A 20,592-nucleotide genomic window follows, 5' to 3' on the forward strand; every position below is an offset into this window, starting at 1 on the left:
AGCAGCAAAAATCCGACAGAATGTAAACATCAAAGGAATCCAAACAGAAAATACAGACCATAAAATAAGCCTTTATGCTGATGATGTATTACTTTTCCTCGGGAACTCACAAACCGCTCTTCTAAAGACAATCACACTTATAGATAAGTTCTCATCTGTATCAGATTACTCCATTAATTGGAGTAAATCAACAGTTTTGCCTCTGAATTGTAAATTTCAGAACATCATACCTACATCACTACAGTCGGGCAACATTTAGATATCTAGGTATAAATTTTTCTCCCAGGCTGTCAGATCTGGTACGACTGAACCATATTCCTCTACTAAAAACAATAGAGGACGATCTCACACGTTGGAACTCTCTACCTATATCTCTCATGGGGAGAGTTGCCACAATACAAATGATGATTCTGCCTAAAGTAAATTATCTGTTCTTAATGATCCCTAATAAACCTTCTATTGCTTGGTTTAAGTCGCTAGACTCAAATATATCTAAATTTTTATGGAAAAGTAAAACATCTAGAATAAGCTTGAAGACTTTACAAAAGCTAAAATGCAGCGGTGGTCTAGAATTTTTTAGCCAATAGACTACAGTATGTTTCAAGGTGGATGAAATCAAACCGCTCAGACAGTCCATGGCTGGATCTGGAACAAACACTCTGTGGGAAATTGAAAATATCTGACTTACCTCTCATTAGCTCCAGCATTAAACATTACAATTGCTTTAAAAGCCTTACAATAAGCACCACCCTGATAGCCTGGTGGGAATTCTTAAAGATGGCTAAGTCTTCACTAATCCCTTGTAAATTAACACCCATTTGGAACAATCCCGATATATGTCGGAAAAAGACAGTACTGAATTTTTCAGAATGGCAAGAAAAAGGAATAAATAATTTAGAACATGTTATTCATGATGGGACCTTTATTTCATTTGAAGATCTTATTTTAAAATATGAAATTAGCAGTAGCAAATTTCTGGAATATCACCAATTGAGGTCCATCATACAGGCAAGATTTAATCTAAGTAATCTAAATCTAGAAATCCCTGTGTGGATAACAGACTTTCTAAACCTCTATACCCCTAAACTGTTATCAAAAATATACAAGTTATTATTAAAAATTAATGATTCAATATCCCTTCCAATTACAAAATGGGAGAGAGATCTTTCCATCATCCCGGATGAAAATTTCTGGACACAGATATGTCTAAATACTTTTAAAATGACTAAAAATCCAAATTTACAACTTATACAATACAAAACTCTCCATAGAATATATTATACAGGGCACAGAATGTTCCAAATGGGCCTCAGAGAAACAAATATATGCACTAACTGCACAGGTAATTATATTGAAAATTATATGCATGCTATATGGTCTTGCATGCCTGTTCGGATTTGGGTGTCTGATGGCTCTTGGACTGGAGATGGGGGCTGACGCTCTGCGGTTTCTGTGTGCGGGCCCTGTTGTTGATGGTGGGGGGCCTGGATGTGTGCGCTCACGGTCTTGGGGTGGGGACCTGGGGACCCGTGGGGGTGGGTGCTGGCCCCGTCCGGGGGGCTGGCCTCCTCTGTGTGGGCCGGGGTGCGGGGTTTGGGGCCTTGGCGCCAGGGGTCGCCCGTCCCCCGTTTGGGCTCCTCCCTGCGCTGGAGGGGTCTGTGCCCCCCTGGGCACACCGCCGGGTGGTGGGGGGTCTGGGGTGCGCCGGGGTGTCTGTCTGGCATTCCAGGATTCTGGATGCCTCCCGGGAGGAGGGGTGGGGCACTCAAGTAGGGGGACAACCACATAGGGCTGGTTGGTTCTGGACCCAGGACCACTGTGTTTGCGTATATATGGGTGTGTGTGAAGTTTGTGCGGGTGAGTGTGTTTGTGTTGGTATGTATGTGTGTGTGTTTGTATGTGTTTGTATTGTAATTGTGAGTATGTGTATTGTCATTGTGAGTGTGTGTATTGTAATTGTGAGTATGTGTATTGTAATCGTGAGTATGTGTATGTGTGATAATTGTTGTCTCTTGTGTGGGTGTGTGTTGTTTGTGTTTGTATTGTAATCGTGAGTATGTGTATTGTAATCGTGAGTATGTGTACTGTAATCGTGAGTATGTGTACTGTAATCGTGAGTATGTGTATTGTCATTGTGAGTATGTGTATTGTAATCGTGAGTATGTGTATGTGTGATAATTGTTGTCTCTTGTGTGCGTGTGGGGGTGTGTTGTTTGTGTTTGTATTGTAATTGTGAGTATGTGTACTGTAATCGTGAGTATGTGTATTGTCATTGTGAGTATGTGTATTGTAATCGTGAGTATGTGTATGTGTGATAATTGTTGTCTCTTGTGTGCGTGTGGGGGTGTGTTGTTTGTGTTTGTATTGTAATTGTGAGTATGTGTATTGTCATTGTGAGTATGTGTATTGTAATCGTAAGTATGTGTATAGTCATTGTGAGTATGTGTACTGTAATTGTGAGTATGTGTATTGTCATTGTGAGTATGTGTATTGTCATTGTGAGTATGTGTATTGTAATCGTGAGTATGTGTATTGTAATCGTAAGTATGTGTATTGTAATCGTGAGTATGTGTACTGTAATTGTGAGTATGTGTACTGTAATTGTGAGTATGTGTATTGTAATCGTGAGTATGTGTATTGTCATTGTGAGTATGTGTATTGTCATTGTGAGTATGTGTATTGTAATCGTGAGTATGTGTATTGTCATTGTGAGTATGTGTATTGTCATTGTGAGTATGTGTATTGTAATTGTGAGTGTTTGTATTGTCATTGTGAGTATGTGTATTGTAATCGTGAGTATGTGTATTGTAATCGTGAGTATGTGTATTGTCATTGTGAGTATGTGTATTGTCATTGTGAGTATGTGTATTGTAATTGTGAGTGTTTGTATTGTCATTGTGAGTATGTGTATTGTAATCGTGAGTATGTGTATTGTAATCGTGAGTATGTGTATTGTAATCGTGAGTATGTGTATTGTAATCGTGAGTATGTGTATTGTCATTGTGAGTATGTGTATTGTAATCGTGAGTATGTGTACTGTCATTGTGAGTATGTGTATTGTAATCGTGAGTATGTGTATTGTAATCGTAAGTATGTGTATTGTCATTGTGAGTATGTGTATTGTCATTGTGAGTATGTGTATTGTCATTGTGAGTAAGTGTACTGTAATTGTGAGTATGTGTATTGTAATTGTGAGTGTTTGTATTGTCATTGTGAGTATGTGTATTGTAATCGTGAGTATGTGTATTGTAATCGTGAGTGTGTGTATTGTCATCGTGAGTATGTGTATTGTCATCGTGAGTATGTGTATTGTCATTGTGAGTATGTGTATTGTAATCGTGAGTATGTGTACTGTAATCGTATGTGTATTGTAATCGTGAGTATGTGTACTGTAATTGTGAGTATGTGTATTGTCATTGTGAGTATGTGTATTGTAATCGTGAGTATGTGTATTGTAATCGTGAGTATGTGTATTGTAATTGTGAGTATGTGTATTGTAATCGTGAGTATGTGTATTGTAATCGTGAGTATGTGTACTGTAATTGTGAGTATGTGTACTGTAATTGTGAGTGTGTATTGTCATTGTGAGTATGTGTATTGTCATTGTGAGTATGTGTATTGTAATCGTGAGTATGTGTATTGTAATCGTGAGTATGTGTATTGTAATCGTGAGTGTGTATTGTAATCGTGAGTATGTGTACTGTAATTGTGAGTATGTGTACTGTAATTGTGAGTATGTGTATTGTCATTGTGAGTATGTGTATTGTCATTGTGAGTATGTGTATTGTAATTGTGAGTATGTGTATTGTAATCGTGAGTATGTGTATTGTAATTGTGAGTATGTGTATTGTAATCGTGAGTATGTGTATTGTCATTGTGAGTATGTGTATTGTAATCGTGAGTATGTGTATTGTCATTGTGAGTATGTGTTGTCATTGTGAGTGTTTGTATTGTAATCGTGAGTATGTGTATTGTAAACGTGAGTATGTGTATTGTCATTGTGAGTATGTGTATTGTCATTGTGAGTATGTGTATTGTCATTGTGAGTGTGTATTGTAATCGTGAGTATGTGTATTGTAATCGTGAGTATGTGTATTGTAATCGTGAGTATGTGTATTGTAATCGTGAGTATGTGTATTGTAATTGTGAGTATGTGTATTGTAATCGTGAGTATGTGTATTGTCATTGTGAGTATGTGTATTGTAATCGTGAGTATGTGTATTGTAATCGTGAGTATGTGTATTGTAATCGTGAGTATGTGTATTGTAATCGTGAGTATGTGTATTGTAATCGTGAGTATGTGTATTGTAATCGTGAGTATGTGTATTGTAATCGTGAGTATGTGTATTGTAATCGTGAGTATGTGTATTGTCATTGTGAGTATGTGTACTGTAATCGTGAGTATGTGTACTGTAATTGTGAGTATGTGTATTGTAATCGTGAGTATGTGTATTGTAATCGTGAGTATGTGTATTGTAATTGTGAGTGTTTGTATTGTAATCGTGAGTATGTGTATTGTAAACGTGAGTATGTGTACTGTAATCGTGAGTATGTGTACTGTAATTGTGAGTATGTGTATTGTAATTGTGAGTATGTGTATTGTAAACGTGAGTATGTGTATTGTCATTGTGAGTATGTGTACTGTAATTGTGAGTATGTGTACTGTAATTGTGAGTATGTGTATTGTCATTGTGAGTGTGTGTATTGTCATTGTGAGTGTGTATTGTAATCGTGAGTGTGTGTATTGTAATCGTGAGTATGTGTATTGTAATCGTGAGTATGTGTATTGTCATTGTGAGTATGTGTTGTCATTGTGAGTGTTTGTATTGTAATCGTGAGTATGTGTATTGTCATTGTGAGTATGTGCATTGTAAACGTGAGTATGTGTATTGTAAACGTGAGTATGTGTATTGTCATCGTGAGTATGTGTATTGTAATTGTGAGTATGTGTACTGTAATCGTGAGTATGTGTATTGTAATTGTGAGTATGTGTACTGTAATTGTGAGTATGTGTATTGTAATTGTGAGTATGTGTATTGTAAACGTGAGTATGTGTACTGTAATTGTGAGTATGTGTACTGTAATCGTGAGTATGTGTATTGTAATTGTGAGTATGTGTACTGTAATCGTGAGTATGTGTATTGTCATCGTGAGTATGTGTATTGTCATCGTGAGTATGTGTATTGTCATCGTGAGTATGTGTATTGTAATTGTGAGTATGTGTATTGTAATTATGAGTATGTGTATTGTCATCGTGAGTATGTGTATTGTCATCGTGAGTATGTGTATTGTCATCGTGAGTATGTGTATTGTCATCGTGAGTATGTGTATTGTAATTGTGAGTATGTGTACTGTAATTGTGAGTATGTGTATTGTAATTGTGAGTATGTGTATGTGTGATAATTGTTGTCTCTTGTGTGCGTGTGGGGGTGTATGTTTTGTGCTGTGTCAGCTGTGTGGGCGGGGTCCTGGGCGCCGGCCTGGAGCGCGGTGGTGTCCTGGGGTCGTGGCCGCTTCGGGCCCAGGGCCGGCCTTCCCTGCGCCGCGGCCGGGTGTAGGAAACCGGGGTGCCTAGTGAGCTAGCGCCAGCTGGCTCTCTTCCTCCGAGGGGTAGTTCTCTGCCTCTCGGTCTTTCTTATCCTGACCCTTCCCCTCCTCCCACTCAGTCAAACATCACACTACACATGGGGGTTCTGGGGGAGGGGGGCCCATGCTGCAGTGAGTAGGGCCACCTACCTGGCTCTGCTCGCTGTGATGCGTGATGTCCCACTCCTCCCCTTTTTTCCCCCTTTACAATGACACATTTCATGACACAGTACAGTACACACAGGGCTTTGGGGGGCAGGTGTCACTCAGTGGATGGTGGGTGGCGCTGCTGATGTGACCTCACTTATCTGCTCACTGCTACCTGCCCCTCAATTTTATTTACACATTAGACATTGAGGGCCTTGGGGGGCAGTGTGGCAGTGTGCTGTTATTCAGTACTACATTGCCTCTGTCCCTCCCATTTTAATTGCACTGTAGCTCACACACATTCTTTTCATTTCACACACATATTGAGTGGGGCGGGTCCTCTCACACCCCGGTTTGGTGCACCCTGCCTGGTGGGGGGATTGGCCGGTCATTCGGGGCCGGGGTGGCTGCCTCCCTGGGTTGCCGCTGACCCGTGCTGGGGGGGGGGGGGGGGGGGGGCGTCCTGCCAGGGGTCGGCCGGTCTCGGGCGCCTGGTCCCTCGGGGGCCGCATGCTCGGCTCATGCTGGGGATGTTGGCCTGCCGGGGGGGTGGGCTGCTCATTGCCTCTGGCTCTCCGGTCACTTGCCCTTTGTCTGTGGGTGCTCTGTCTGGGGCCTCCATTCTTCGTCCTCTGGGGTGTGCACGCGGTGGCCGTCGGAGCGTGTGGCCTCAGGTCTCCTGAGTTCCTAATGGGCTGTGGATGGTCCGGGTCCCCCGGGTCCTTCCCTATCTGTCTCTGGACCACGGGGGCATGGTTGCGGCTTCTTGCCCTCATTGCTGAGCACATTCCATGACACGTGAACGCATATACACACATATACACACATATACACGTTGCTGCAAACAGTAGAATTGTGTGTGGTGGGTGGGTGTATATGTATAGAGGCATATGTATAGATATGTAAACATGTGTATGTATGTAGCAGCAAATAGTAGAATTATGTCTGGGTGTATATATGTATATGTATATGTGAATATGTACATGTATGTATATCTGTATAATTGTTTTTTTCCCCTCCTTTTTTTTTTTCTTTTTTTTTTAACTTACTTATTTATCTATTTATTTTTATTTAGTTGTCTGTTTATTTACTTATTTTATTTGTTTTTTCTCTCTTTTTTTATTATTATTTTTTTTCTATTTATTTATTTACTTACTTAATTATCATTATTATGATTTATTATTATTATTATTTTTTTTTTTCTCTCTCTCCTCCCTTCTTCTCTTTCTTTCCTGTCCTCTTTTTTATTGCCTGTCAGGCCTGGCCAAACAAATAAAATAAAAACTTTAACAAGAATAGGCTTTAGTAACCTATAGAGCTTTTTCTTGTGAAAACAAATATGTTTGGTACATCAGTACATTCGGATTACCATTCCGATTGCAAAAATGGCCAAACATGACAGGTAAAAAAAAAAAAGAAAAAAAAAAAAAAGAATAAGCGCTCCTCCCTTCATCATCTCGTCATGAGCTCCAGATCAGAAAACAGCATCACACAAACATCCTGACTAGACTAAACCTCCTAATTCCTGTCCTAACTTTAGGATGAACCCCAGCAGGGTCCTGACTCCTGTTTAAGGCCCGTTTCTCTGGTTCTGAGGCGGCTGAGTCAGGCAGCGTAGTTCACTACCAGCATAATGAGCTCCATTTATTCCTACTGTAAAACGCGGCTTTCACTGGGAGATGTTTTTCTCTAACTCTGCGTTTTAAAAATTCTCTTTAAATGATTAGAATTATGAAATAATTGATGAGGAATTTCACTGAAGCTGAACATTTTTCTCTTATTATAATTTCTCTTTCAGTGTCTGAATCAGCAAATCCCTCAGTGAGGGTGAAGTTTAATGAGACGGCCACTCTGCCCTGCTCTGAGAGATGCTCTGGTTTGGTCAGATGGACTGAGTTCAGTAAATCCACTGATGTTCTGGCTGAGTGTGATCAGACTTCATGTAGATCAGTGAAGGAGGGATATCAGATGATCCATGATCAGTACCTGAAGGGGAATCTCTCTCTCATCATCACTGCAGTTGATTTCACTAAGAGAGGCTTGTACACCTGTGACTGTGATGATAAAGATCTCTGTGATGTGACTCTGAAGATTGAGCGTAAGTGTCCAGCTGTTTCTTTGTTTTTTTTTCTCTCAGACTTACAAGTTGAGGTTTGCCTTCAGTTCATAAGATTTCTTTTGATTTTTTCTGCTCAGCCTTGAACACCAAGATTCAGAAAAAACCCGGAGAATCCCTGTTTCTGGATCTGGACATTCCAGAGGAAGTGGAGATGATTTATAACCGTACAGTTGCAGCTGGACCATCCAGTGGTCAGATCTGTAGAGTGGTTGGACGATCACTGCAGTGTAAACCTGACTATAAACAGAGAACATCACTCGCATCTACGTTTGTGCTGAGAGGAGCGACTCCTTCTGACAGTGGAGTTTATACCATCATGGACAAAAGGAATGAAGAGGCCGTCCACAGCTACACAGTGATAGTCGAAGGTATGAGTTGGTGTGGTTTTTACAGCTCGGTCACTGGTTTACTAAGACGGATAAATAAATCCTGTGATTAAGGCCGACTGTGACTTGATGATGGACTTCTTCTCTGGTAGACCAGCTGCCCTGTGCAGCTCACTGCTGTATCACACACATTGATCTTATAGCAGTGACTGGATCTGAATTTGCTGCAGTTACATTTGAAAATCGGCTGAGAATTTTTTCCTCAAATTAAACGAGTGCATTCCACACAATGTCTTGTGTATATACCTCATGTCTGTAGATCGTCCGAGCTGGACGGCTTGTGAGTTTGACCAGACGGTTTAATCTGGGGAGAAAATGCTGTTCTGGGTTTTTATTGTGTTGTAATTATGTGTGAAGATCTTGTAGAATATCAGATCCTCTGTGTAGTTCAGCTTCTCCAGAGCTTCAGACTCATTGAACCATTTAGAAGATCAGTCATTACAGCAGCTTCACACTGCAAGACGTTTTTTAATTTAGTGAAACTTCATCAGTTTTATTAAACTGGCGTAATTTATGTTAAATGTTATTATTTCTTCACGCCTTTAAGGGATTTAAAAGGACATATATTTTTAAGGCCAGCCGCCACACCAAGATAACATGAACCTGGAGAAGATGGCAGAATATCAACATCGGACTGGAATTCCCAGACTTTCAATGAAACGTAGTAACATATAGCGGGAAAGAGGAAAAGTCGTTAGCCGTCTTCTTCTCTGAGGCAGTATAGTTAGATGCAGTAAGAGAGGAACATGGTGTCAGGGGAGAGCTAAGACTCTAAACCCTGAAGCATCTGCTCCTTTAGCCTCAGTGGCTGAGTGGGAAGCGGTCTGAGGTGATGTGACAGGGATTGTAATATAGATGTAATTCAGGTAAAATGGCTGTTAAGCCTGCAGGTTTCATAGCTTGAAAAAAGGCTTGTAGATACTGAATAGAAAGCTGAACACCAGCATAACGGATAAGTACTTCAGTATTGAAAGCACTTGGACCACCCTGCGTTAGGAGAAATCGGTCATTACAACAGCTTCACACTGCAAGACTCCATATTTTATCATTATGAAATATTCCCTGATTGGCATGAGTTACAGTGCAGTTGTTCATTTCTACAGAAGAGTGGAGATGCTAAACTATCCAGAGGATGTTTACTCAGATCATAAATCAGTGGATTCTGCTGGAACTGCTGAACTGAGTTTATCTCCAGTTTCAGGTCTTGCATTGTGATGATGTTGTGATGTTTTTATCAGGTGGTGAAGGTTCTGAAGCTCAGGATCAGGTCCAGATCCATAAGTCCTCTCGAAGCCGCCGCAGTGCTCCATCTGGTACGCGTTACAGTTCATTACTGTACTGATTATTCTGGAGTTTTTAATGAGCAACACTAGAGCTGGATTATTACAGCGGATCAGGAGTTTAACTCCAGCGCTGGAGGGCTGGTGTCCTTAGTTTTGGTGGTTTACCTGCTCAGACACAGTTCAGCGTTTCTGTGGTTTGCCAGGTTTAGTGGGTTTGTACAGGTACATCACCAAACTCCTGGACTTTAGCTCCTTGGACTGGTACTAAAGATTCCTACACCAGAAAAAGCTGTGATGTGCACCAGCAGCCAAACACTTTACGTTTTATATTGTTCCACATTTTGGCTTAAATGTATTTGCTTAACTGCTCTAAGTTTAATTAGTGAACTTGTAGTCTAGATGAATTTATTTCCAGCACATTCTTCATATTAATAAAATGCCCTGTCATAACAACATGCTGTGTGTATATTTCAGTCCTGTTGGTGAAGTATCTCAGGTGGTTCCTCATGAATCTGCTAGAGAAACACCAAGAGTGTGTAAAGCTGCATAAAGGCTAAGGGGGCAAGGCTGTTTAGAAGAATCTAAAATATAAAAAAAGATTACAGCCTGTTTTAGTTTAACACTTTTTGATCACAGCATAATCCCTGATGTTATTTCATAGCTTTGATGTCTCTGTATTCTTCTAAAACTTGGAAAATAAAGAAAACACAAACTTTTGGCTGGTGCTGTATAAACAGACCTTTCTGGAGTTAAACAGTGTGAATGAAGCTCACTGTGTGTTTATTGTGTGTGTGTGTGTGTTTGTTCTGTAGATGATCAGCCGTGCAGAGATCAGGGAGCTGCTCTGCCTGGATGGGTGGTTCCAGTGCTGGCTGTGCTGCTCACTGCATCAGTGGGGATAAACTTTTGGCAGAGGAGAGAAAATCAGCAGCTCCGGAAGAAACCTGAAGGGAGTGGAGTTGTTAAAGAAGACCAGAATGGAGCTGATATGAATGGTCTGGGTAAACCTGGTGCAGAAGAACAGCACAGACTAGCACCACCCAGTAATGACCTTGAAGCAGTCTGAGGTCATTCTGAGCCTCTTCCTTATTTTCTTGCTCTCTCTCTTGCTTTTCCATTCCTGGACATGTGTGTGAGAGGGGTTGTTTCCATCAGTGTGGAGAGTCCAGGTCTGTCTGCTGTTCATCTGCAGAGCTTTAAGCTTCCACTGACATCTCTTAGCTGAAGTTTCTGTATTGACGCTCTTCACTGTCAAACTCTGTAAAGCCCCTTTGGTCCAGAGATGGTGCTCCAGATCAGAGACTTTTCCTCTAACCTAAAGAGCTTTTTGACTCTGATCTTGATCGAGAAGCTGCCTGTGTGTTTGTGAGACTCTGACCTCAGAGACCATTTACTCTCCTTCACTCTGTGCTGGACTGTTACTGGTCTCTGGTGAATTTAGCCAAAGGAACACTTGTTCTGTATCCTCTGTTTCTGCTTCAGTAAGGTTGTAGATGTCAGTCTGACCAGGAGTTTAATGTGGAGAAAACCTGAACCGTTTCATTCTGAGACATTTCTGCAGTGCAGCTGAGTGGGAAGCTTGTTTAATCACGTTTGTGAAGTTGTTTCTTTTCATGTTAGAGCCACATGGGGGTCCTGAGACCCTCAGAGAAGCTCCATCTCAGGCCCTGATTAGTACCTCACAATCGAGGAGAAAAGTGAGGGAAGTGTGGAATAGATGGAGGTGACTGTTGTCAGGGAAACTGGAGTGCAGTCTGAAGGTCAGTGCTTGGCTAGTGCCTGGATAGCCTGGCCAGCTGTATGTAATGTAGTGTAATTGACCAACTTTTGGTCTCACATTAAACACAAAATAGCAAAGTTCTTTAGCCATTTGAAACCATCAGTGTTGAGTGGAGAAATACTGACTGTTCTTTCTGTAAAAGACTGAAAATAAAAAAAAAACAACTTAATTTTATTTTTTAAAGACATCAAAGGAAAAGTTTTCACATATTAAGTTACTGTTTCTGTTTGTTTAGTGATTTGTTTTTAAGATCATTAAAAGCTTCTGTTTTTTTAATACCCAGGAGTTTATATGAAACTTGGATGTGATTCATATAAAAATTGTAATCTGTTAGCTTCTAAAATGAGCTGTGTACTAATCGTGCCCTGGTCAGATTTGGTCAGCGTGGTTACTGTGTTTATCTAGTGCTACAGGGCAGAAACAAGCCTAAGAACGCTGTGATTATTAGGTGTGTAATGATGCACTTCTTGTGCCTTACGTAGTGGGATTTCTCCAGATTCCCTGAATCTTCTGATATTTTGTACTGTAGATGGTGGGATTTCCAGGGTCTTTGCAGTTTTTCATTGAGGAACATTTTTCTCAGGTTGTTGAACCTTTTGTCCACCTTTGCTTCTGAGAGACTCTGCCTCTCTGAAATGCTCTTTTAATACTCAGTCATGTGAGTTAGTTACAAATCGCTTCTCCAGCTGTTTTTTATTGGTACCACTTACTTTTCCAGCCTTTTGTTGTCCCTGTCCCGACCTTTTTGAGATGTGCTGCTGCCATCAAGATCTAAATGAGTTAAATTGAGGAAATGGTCAAATGTCTCACTCTCAGCATCTGATATGTGTTCTGTGTTCTAGTGTGAATGAATTGGGGGCCACGGTTTTGATGCACCGTCACGCTTGGGTGTGAATTTAAAAAAGGAAAATGATCATACACTTTGATTTTGGAATGAAAGTCAATTATTCTTAAGATTTTAATCATTAAAGTAAATGTGTGTTTATTTTGATAGTGATTAATATTGGGTGCTTCAGGTTCTTCCTGCCGCTCATGTTCACCATGAGCTAATGCTCTCTGATTACATGCTGCTTTGCTTTATCGCTGCCAGTTGTGTTCTTGTGTTCCACATGTGTAAATGTGATTCCCATTAGATCAAGGAATTGTATTATTATAAGTTCATCATTTTTGATCCAGATTTCATATTCAGAAATATGTATTTTAGTCTGATGATGAAACACCTGAGCGGGGAAATTGCTCTACAGCTTGCTCAGGGCTGTGACAGGGCTCTGTTACCTGGTACCAGAGTTTTCTGTCTATGAAATCCAAATGCTTCCACTGAAGTGTCTTCTCTGTGAGTGGTGGTCCTCAGTGTGGACACAGCTTGGTCCAGGGACACAGGAAGGTTTCAGGATTGTTTACCTGCAGCTACTAGAAGCTCAGACGCTCAGTTCTGCCTGATATGGCTGTAAAACTGATTTTCAGCCAGTGTAATTATTTTCCCCTCCCACCAATCAAATCACTGTAAGGATCTCCTGCTGGATGTGCAGAGGCACCAGGCTGGGCATTATTAGCCGCGGCGTCGGTCATATTTACATGTTTTCTCTCTCCGTCCTCAGGTTAGCATGTGATGTTTGATATGTCCTGTAAATGACGGTGTAAAGAAAACAGTGTTGTGGTGTTTGTCACCTACACACTGTTAAAAATGTCAGCACCCCCAGCTGAAAACACCTTCCTGTGTCCCAGACAGCTGTGTCTGTCTGTATATTAGGTTATATAATATATTTTTTTATAAATCATAAGGTTTTATAAGTGTTTATCTTCTGTCACTTCATGTTGTTTCTATTTATTGTACATGTCTGTGAAGTTGAAGGAAACATCTGAGAGGCTGAACCAAGTGCCTCAGGCCTGTTTCACACAGGTCTGTTCCAGCAGGAGAAACAGTTTAATGTGATGGAGCGTTTGAACTTCCTCTGTTTATCAGGAGTATATGCAGAAAATATATATATATAATTTTTTTTTAATATAATAAAATTTGTTTGTTTATATTCATATTGTTTTCTGTAGTTGGTTGATTAGACTGCTTCATGTAGGCCGTGTGAATACTCTGTTTCTGTTGGAACTACAGAAGAACTGAACAGGTTTATGTGTGAAACAGGCCTCACAAACTGTTCCATCCTCACTGCACTAAAACCCCAGATGTTTAGAAGGTACAGTGGTTTTCTACTTTTATATAACCTAATAAAAACCTTTTTAGTACGAGTTGTGTTGGTCTTCACTTCTGAAAATCTGAATTTCTACTGATGGTATGAAGTAGAAAGAAGGCTGAGCGAGTGAACGGCTTCATTTCAGAGCTGGAGCTTCAGTGAACAGAACATCTGCAGTGAAAACACTCAGATGATTGTTCTTTACTGCAGTGAGCTCTGCAGTGAGTCCTCGTGGCCTTCAAAGCTTATGACCATTTACATGGTGCTACTTCAAAACACGGAGTCAATCATGATGAGGTTAAGGTTCGTCACTGGCTGTAATATATTCATAATAATAAAATGAGCAGTAACTAAAACGTTTGGACGGGTAACAGTAATGAAAATAAATTTAAGACCACTGTAAGCATAAAAAGCAGGGAAAATGAAGAAAATCATGAAAAAACTAAGTTGGTAATGTTTTGAGCAGTTTCTTGATAGGATGGAGGATACAGCCCCAGATGTGCTGCCATTTCATTCTTAATTATGACAATCGGCCAATCAGAAGCTTCTGGAAGTCACCACATCAGTCTTGCAGACTTTTAAAGAGACCTTCAACTTCTCTGTGGATTTCTGATCCACTGGAATTAAGATACAGTGAATTAAATCAGATTTAATCCCCTCGGCTGTGAACAAAGCTTGGGCCTAATTAACTGCAGGGTACATGGAACGTGTAGAGCCTCGAGAGACTGGGTTTGAATGTATTCAGCCGTCTGGCCTCAACTGTGGGATCCAGGTTGTGTACTGAGTTAGTTCTTCTCCCACAGACTGGGTTTAGTGTAACCCCGTAATACAGGCCTAACAGAGTTTGATCAGCCCTGTTTGGTCTATCTGGTAAAAACTGAGGGGTGAGCATCTTTATATTCATCAGAATATTAATGTAAAGCAGTGAACTGAGAGAAGCAAGACCGTAAGCCTGCACGAAGGCCTATGCTTGAGACAGCAAACTGCTGTGGTTCCAGATGTTCATCACAAATGCACAGTAACCAGTACAGTTCTAACCTGGTGCGCCTAGACAGTTTACCTAGCGGTGGAATGTCGGTGCACACAATCTCACCTGGTCTCCGTCTGAGGGGATTAGCATGTCAAGAACGAGAGGAAAGGGAGAGAGAGCCCCAGACAGAGCCATCAACCCTGAGAGTGTTTACATGCACCTAATAATCTGATCAGAATCTGTTTTCTACAGTCTGAACTAGAAATCTGAGCAGTGCTGAAACCAAACAGGAAACAAAGGATTTGAAATATTCTTCATCTCCTGGATGATATCGTGAAGTTTCAGCTTTACGTCCCGCCTCCTTCTGTGAGTTTATTGGCTGGCTGTACAGCAGAAATCCGATTACTGTCCAACTCGTGTAGATCCCACTATCAAAGTTGGATCAGCCTGTCGTGTGTTTTTTCCTCTTTAATTTTGTGTGTGACTCCAAATCCAGGCCTCCACTGGTTAATACATTTGATTTCCATTGATGATTTTTGTGTAATTTTATTGTCAGGACATTCAACTTTGTACAGAACAAAGAATTCAATGAGAATATTTCATTCATTCAGATCTAGGATGTTATTTGAGTGTTCCCTTTATTTTATTTATTTACATATATATATATATATATATATATATATATACACACACACACACACCATGGCATGAAAGGAATCTGAAGTAATTAGACTCCAGCATCCTTCATAAGGGCTGGTCAATGTTTAATAAAATCTTTTTTAATAATTGATTTCTGGACACTCCTGTATGTTCATTAAGGACCGCTTTCTGATGCCTGTGGCAGTAAAATGCTTTTCTAGTGTATGAATGTATGAAAATATGAATAACCAATGAGAAAACAGCATTTTATTCTCAGATGGAATGAGCTACATTACTGATTAAAACCAAACAATAAAAATTCCTACATGCAAGAACTCCAGAGATTTTAGAGGCTTGATTCAAGTCCAGGTTTTACAACTTTTCCCAAATATATTCAAACAGATCCAGAACTTTCCACCAGAGGGCGCCGTCACATCTCGACCTGACCCCTCATCACTGCTGCAGTGTGGAGTATCAGTTCACCCCCTCAGCAGAGCACTGAGACCCTCATCCAGCTTCTTCTCCTGCTGATGATTCCAGCATGTGGCAGCAATAAGGGGTAAATGTACCCCATAGAAGAATATAAGGTACATTACGTTCTGGTCATCGTCAGGTATGAATATTCAGTTCTGGAAATGCATATTAATTTAAATAAAGCTGCTAGTAAAGCATCTAAATCTCTAATTAATTAAATAAAATAAACTGAATTAGGATTTTCATTTTGAGATCAAAACTGCACAAATGAGCAGGAAATTCAATCCAAACAAAAGAACGTCATCATTTTACACACAGGGACCCCAGATGGTCCAGATTTCTGTTCCAACCAAACTGGGGGTCCCGAAGGCCAACTGCTGATCTCCAGTGCGGTACACACTGTCAGGGGCTCTCGTAAAGAGCTATAAGGGGCTGGGGGCTCTCCGAGGCCCAAGAGCTCAGGGGGCTGTGTTAGAACAGATATGGATGGATTCCTGTTCAGTATCTAAAGAAATCTACAAAGTAACCAAAAATATATGAAAACGTTCAGTTAAATATACAGGAGTGAAAAAGGAAAATGTACGTATGGTGAACTGCAGCGGTCAAGTTATCAAAGACGCAGCCGTCCAGTGCTAAATTAGGGCAGTCTAGGCCTAAGTGTGGTCCGGAGCTTCATACACTTGTTGGGATGGTTCCACAGGAACATTCGTACTGACTTCTTTGCACCACTGGACAATTGCCTAATGTAACTCCTATTGAAAAAAAGTTGCATTATTAGCCAAAGAAATGAAATTAACCTGATATTTATTTACAGGACTACAATATTTGCAAGTCAAGAAAACAGTCAGTGTCAAAAAAACGTAAAGCCCTGTATTGACAATATAGTTTATGGTAGGAAACCTTTATTTACATTCAGTTCACCTTTATTTACATTAAGACCCTAACAGCACTACTAAGTGTATCAACAGTTACAGCAGAGCAGGGCCAAACGTTAAACTACACTATTGGGTCAAAAGTTTGTAGACACCTGCATATCCAACGTTTTGTCCAAAAGTATGAACACGTTTGTCCCCCCTCTATTGCAGTGAGTGTTTCTACTGTTCTGGTAAGGCTTTACACTTGACATTGGTGAGAGAATCTGATTGCATTCAGCCATAAGAGCATTAGTGAGGTCAGGTACTGATGTCAGGTAATTCATTCCTGGTCCTCATCACAATGGTACTAGATGAATGTCCTTCACATTCCCACTGCTCCACAGCCCACAGGCAGTCATGGGCTGGAGGTCAGGGAACTGGCCCTGTGACCGGAAGGTTGCCGGTTTGATCCCCAGAGCTGACAGTCCATGACTGAGGTGTCCTTGAGCAAGACACCTAACCCCCAACTGCTCCCTGGGCACCGTGGATAGGGCTGTCCACTGCTCTGGGCAAGTGTGCTCGCTGCCCCCTAGTGTGTGTGTTCACTAGTGTGTATGTGGTGTTTCACTTCACGGATGGGTTAAATGTGGAGGTGGAATTTCCCCGTTTGTGGGGTTAAAAAAGTCTCACTTAATGCTGGTGGACTTTATGCCCCTCTAGCCAAGGCCTGGCAGTGCATAATGCTCCCAACCTCCTATTGAACTGGAAATATTTGTCATGGAAGCTTTACAAGCTGTGTGTGTGCAGTCTAACACCTGGGTGCACCTTAATAAAAAGATGCAGCTAAGTTGAGATGTAGTGCACCTTCTCACAAATATGGTTCTCAAAAGTTAATAACATAATTAAATGGAGAAAAGAATAGATGAAAAAATAGCACATGGTTTAAAAAGGTTCACAAGTTACAGACATAATATTGAAGTCATCTACTTTAAATGTAAAAACTGAATAATGAAATAAATTCTTAACAAATTATGGAGTAAAAAATATAAATGTCAGTCAACTGACTAAACAGAGATTTGTAAAAAGAAAAGAGATTCTTCAAGCATAACTGACAGGTTTGAAAACCTTTAAAAGTCTTAAAGGCATGACATCAGAACATCTAAGAATAAGAAGAATAATTGGAAGCATTGTAATGACCTGGATTTCCTCATCACTGATCAAGCCTCCCACACCTTTCTGACAAAGAATTGAGAGGAGCCTGTAAGCAAACCTAATTCATTCATTAAGTGGATGTTCCTACAGTGAGCCTGTTTAATACGGTTTGCCATTTGTCCATCATAACGTGGAGCAGTTACTTACTGTGTATGTGGGTAAGATTAAGGTTAGTCGCATCCACGTTTAAGGCTTTTGTTCAGGAGGTCTTCTTGCTGTACACCAGCACAATCTGTGTGTAACCACTTTTCACAGACTTCACACTGTTCCCAGGTGAATTTAGAAACATCTGGATATAGGGATCTGGACCAGTTCACAACAATTAAATTAGAGCAATGGTTTTATGAACGTTTGAATGAAAATATTGTTGAGGAACATGTACAATGTACCTCTCTGCTCTATGTCCAGTCATGCTCTGGTACGTGCCTGCATACATTTTGCTAGCCAAGCATTCTGTATCACGTGTTGCGAGTCTATATAATAAACATATTAAAATAGTGTTGTCACTCACACAAGTTGATGTTTTAATAGAAGATGCTGATTTTATAAATGATTAAATAAATAAACCATCAACTTACTGGCAGAACAGCTTCTCATTTGCAGCTTTGATTCTTCTAACTTCCAGTTCTGCCATCTATGTTCACATAGAATATAACTTGTATATGTGTGTGTGTGTGTGTGTGTGTGTGTATTGATAGATACTTACTGTGCTAACAAACACCCCACAGTTATCTGAATCAGACTGCTTCCATTGGGCTGGACTCTTTATTGTCCAAGTGCCCAAGTCCCAAATGTTCTGAAATGCATTACTGGGGAAAATATATATATTAAAAACAACATTCTAGATTGTGGATGCAGCAGATGAATCTGTCGGAAAAGGTTGTTGCAACCATTTGTAAAGACATTGGCTAAATATGATTAAACTTAAAGCTTAAATTATTCAAGCTTAAACTCTTAGTAACGTACCGTGTTGACGACTGGGATCTACGCCCCTTTAGTTAATATTAACAAAGCTTATGAACAATCAGTCTACACCTGCATTATAATGCATTAGAATTCAGCCACAAAATAAAGTGGTTTCCAGATTCTGGGGTTTTGTGTCCAACGACACAATGAGCACTTTTGAGTTTTCCTTTACTTCCTACAATTAAAATGAAGTATGGATTTATTGGAAAATGCAGTACAGGACTTCACAGGGTATGCAGTCAATATTGACCCTTTTAGGGAATCAGAGAATAACTTTATGCATTTTAAATGCACATCTTGAATGGCTTTGTTCTTTTGCCAGTCTCTCCCCCAGAGTATAAAATTAAATGTTGGAATAAGGATGACCTGGAATGAAATCACATTTAGCATCATTTTAAAATTTTTTGAACTTATTAACTTTAGCAGTAATATTTAAATAAGAACAATTTACATTCTCTGTTCCTTCCACCAGCTGAGAAAGTCTTGTGTCTACTACCTGTAAAAAAGAAAGCTCAGTTCATTCTTTGATCTTAAAGTTGTTTTCTGTTGTCATAAAATGTGCTTGTGAGATTAATGCTCACGCTATCGGTCAGCCAAGACATTCTGACTTTTCCAGTTGACCGTTGCTCAGTGCACATTATTTCAGGGGGTCACTAACTTTTCAGATCATGAAGGTTGGCTGTTGAGTTTGCAATCCTTATTGTGGTCAGATGCTCCTTTTTTTCTTCAGCAAAACTGCTCATTTTTCCTAAACATTATAAATATTACAACATTTTAACAGACAGTTACATAGTTATACATTCTGTTTTGCTTCCTTTTTACATTTATTTAACAAAAAGTTAATGTACCTCATTTGATGGGTTAATTGGAAAAAGACCAACTGAAAAATGCTGCCAGGTCTTGCTGTTTTCTTCTTCTAGGGGCAATGCTTTAATTTCCATACCTTCCTTTACCCCTTCTTTCTTGATTGCTGCCAATTATAATTTAAACAATACTTCAGTAGTTCTTCACCTTTTTATTGATTCAAATTATGAAATGCAAACAACAGTTACACAAACCTGTTCCAGAAATACCAAGTCTTCCACTGCTGTCTACTTCTAATGGGTCCAATGCAATTCTCATCATGTCTTCTTTGAATTTCTGATTTACCTTCTGATTATGTAGGTGGAACATGAGTCTCAAGGAAAACATGAAATGCCTGCCCTTCATAATGCAAAGAAAGTACCGACTTGAGGCCAGTTCTCGATTAAGTTGCTCTGCCACCGCTGTGTTTACAGTGGAGCGAAGCTCTGGAACAAGATCTAGACTTCTCAGTCTCTCTTCTGGGCGTTTTTGATTTTTCTGGTGAAATCGCTCATAGAGGCTGTAGCATTCATTAGTTCCTGTCACTGGATGGGGTCTTGAATGCACAGCAGTACAGTCCATCTCTTTGATGCCTTTAAACTGACTAACATTAAGCCATGGAAGCGAAATCTGTAATGTTTTCTTTAATGCCTTTTCAATATTCTCTTCTGTAGCTTCACAAAGTTTTCCATCGTATGGCTGAAAAAAACCTTGTTCTGTCCTGTTATTGAGGTGTCTGGCTACACGGCCTGCTACATCACAAATGTAAACATTTGGGGGGTGCTGAAAGCTCAGGAGGGCATCAGCATGGTCCCCCGCAGACTCTTGCCACCACAAAGGGGAGCAGTAATAAACAATAGAATGTTGACAAGAGACATGTAAAACGCCACCTAAAAAAAAGACACGGATCCATACAATGCTTACTAAAACATTTTGTGTATAATGCCATATTTATTGATTTGATATTACACTTACCCCCAGCTTTCTGCAACTTCACAAACATTTTTGGATAAATGTCTTTGTAGAGTAGGAGATCTTGTAGCCGGTTCAGGATGTCCTCTCGTTCCCTCTGTTGAAACCACCAGTGCTTCGCAAGCTGAGACAAGTTCTGCTTTCTGTTCCTGTGGAAAGATGAAGCATTTCTTAA

At 40.2% G+C, this 20,592-nt stretch overlaps 2 protein-coding genes and 1 long non-coding RNA gene across 9 annotated transcripts in view; 2 read left to right on the top strand and 1 right to left on the bottom strand.

Annotated features, from left to right (window-relative positions):
• LOC119261782 overlaps positions 1–20,592 on the top strand; it is a 371,675-nt gene that overhangs the window by 17,372 nt on the left and 333,711 nt on the right. The window lies entirely within an intron of this gene.
• Positions 1–20,592, top strand: part of LOC108414147 — a 62,909-nt gene that overhangs the window by 5,539 nt on the left and 36,778 nt on the right. For 2 of the 5 annotated variants that reach the window (XM_037531484.1, XM_037531488.1), the window contains 4 exons: positions 7,532–7,831; positions 7,930–8,220; positions 9,477–9,551; positions 10,334–13,517. The exons of 2 other annotated variants lie outside the window; for them this stretch is intronic. In XM_037531484.1, the coding sequence (XP_037387381.1) occupies positions 7,532–7,831; positions 7,930–8,220; positions 9,477–9,551; positions 10,334–10,587 (920 nt within the window). In that variant the 3' untranslated portion in view covers positions 10,588–13,517. Of the gene's footprint in view, positions 1–7,531; positions 7,832–7,929; positions 8,221–9,476; positions 9,552–10,333; positions 13,518–20,592 lie in introns of those variants that run through there. One more of the 5 variants, XM_037531485.1, reaches the window with a different exon arrangement.
• Positions 18,108–20,555, bottom strand: LOC119261795. Of its 2 annotated transcripts, XR_005129202.1 has the most exons (5): positions 20,421–20,555; positions 19,661–20,335; positions 19,451–19,572; positions 19,184–19,350; positions 18,108–19,098 (listed from the first exon to the last, which is right to left on the bottom strand). It is a non-coding gene; the product is annotated as an uncharacterized LOC119261795 (long non-coding RNA). The 2 variants fall into 2 exon arrangements; XR_005129201.1 differs by having other exon boundaries at positions 18,108–19,350.

The sequence above is a fragment of the Pygocentrus nattereri genome, chromosome 20 (assembly GCF_015220715.1).
Source record: "Pygocentrus nattereri isolate fPygNat1 chromosome 20, fPygNat1.pri, whole genome shotgun sequence".
In the NCBI taxonomy this organism is placed as follows: domain Eukaryota; kingdom Metazoa; phylum Chordata; class Actinopteri; order Characiformes; family Serrasalmidae; genus Pygocentrus; species Pygocentrus nattereri.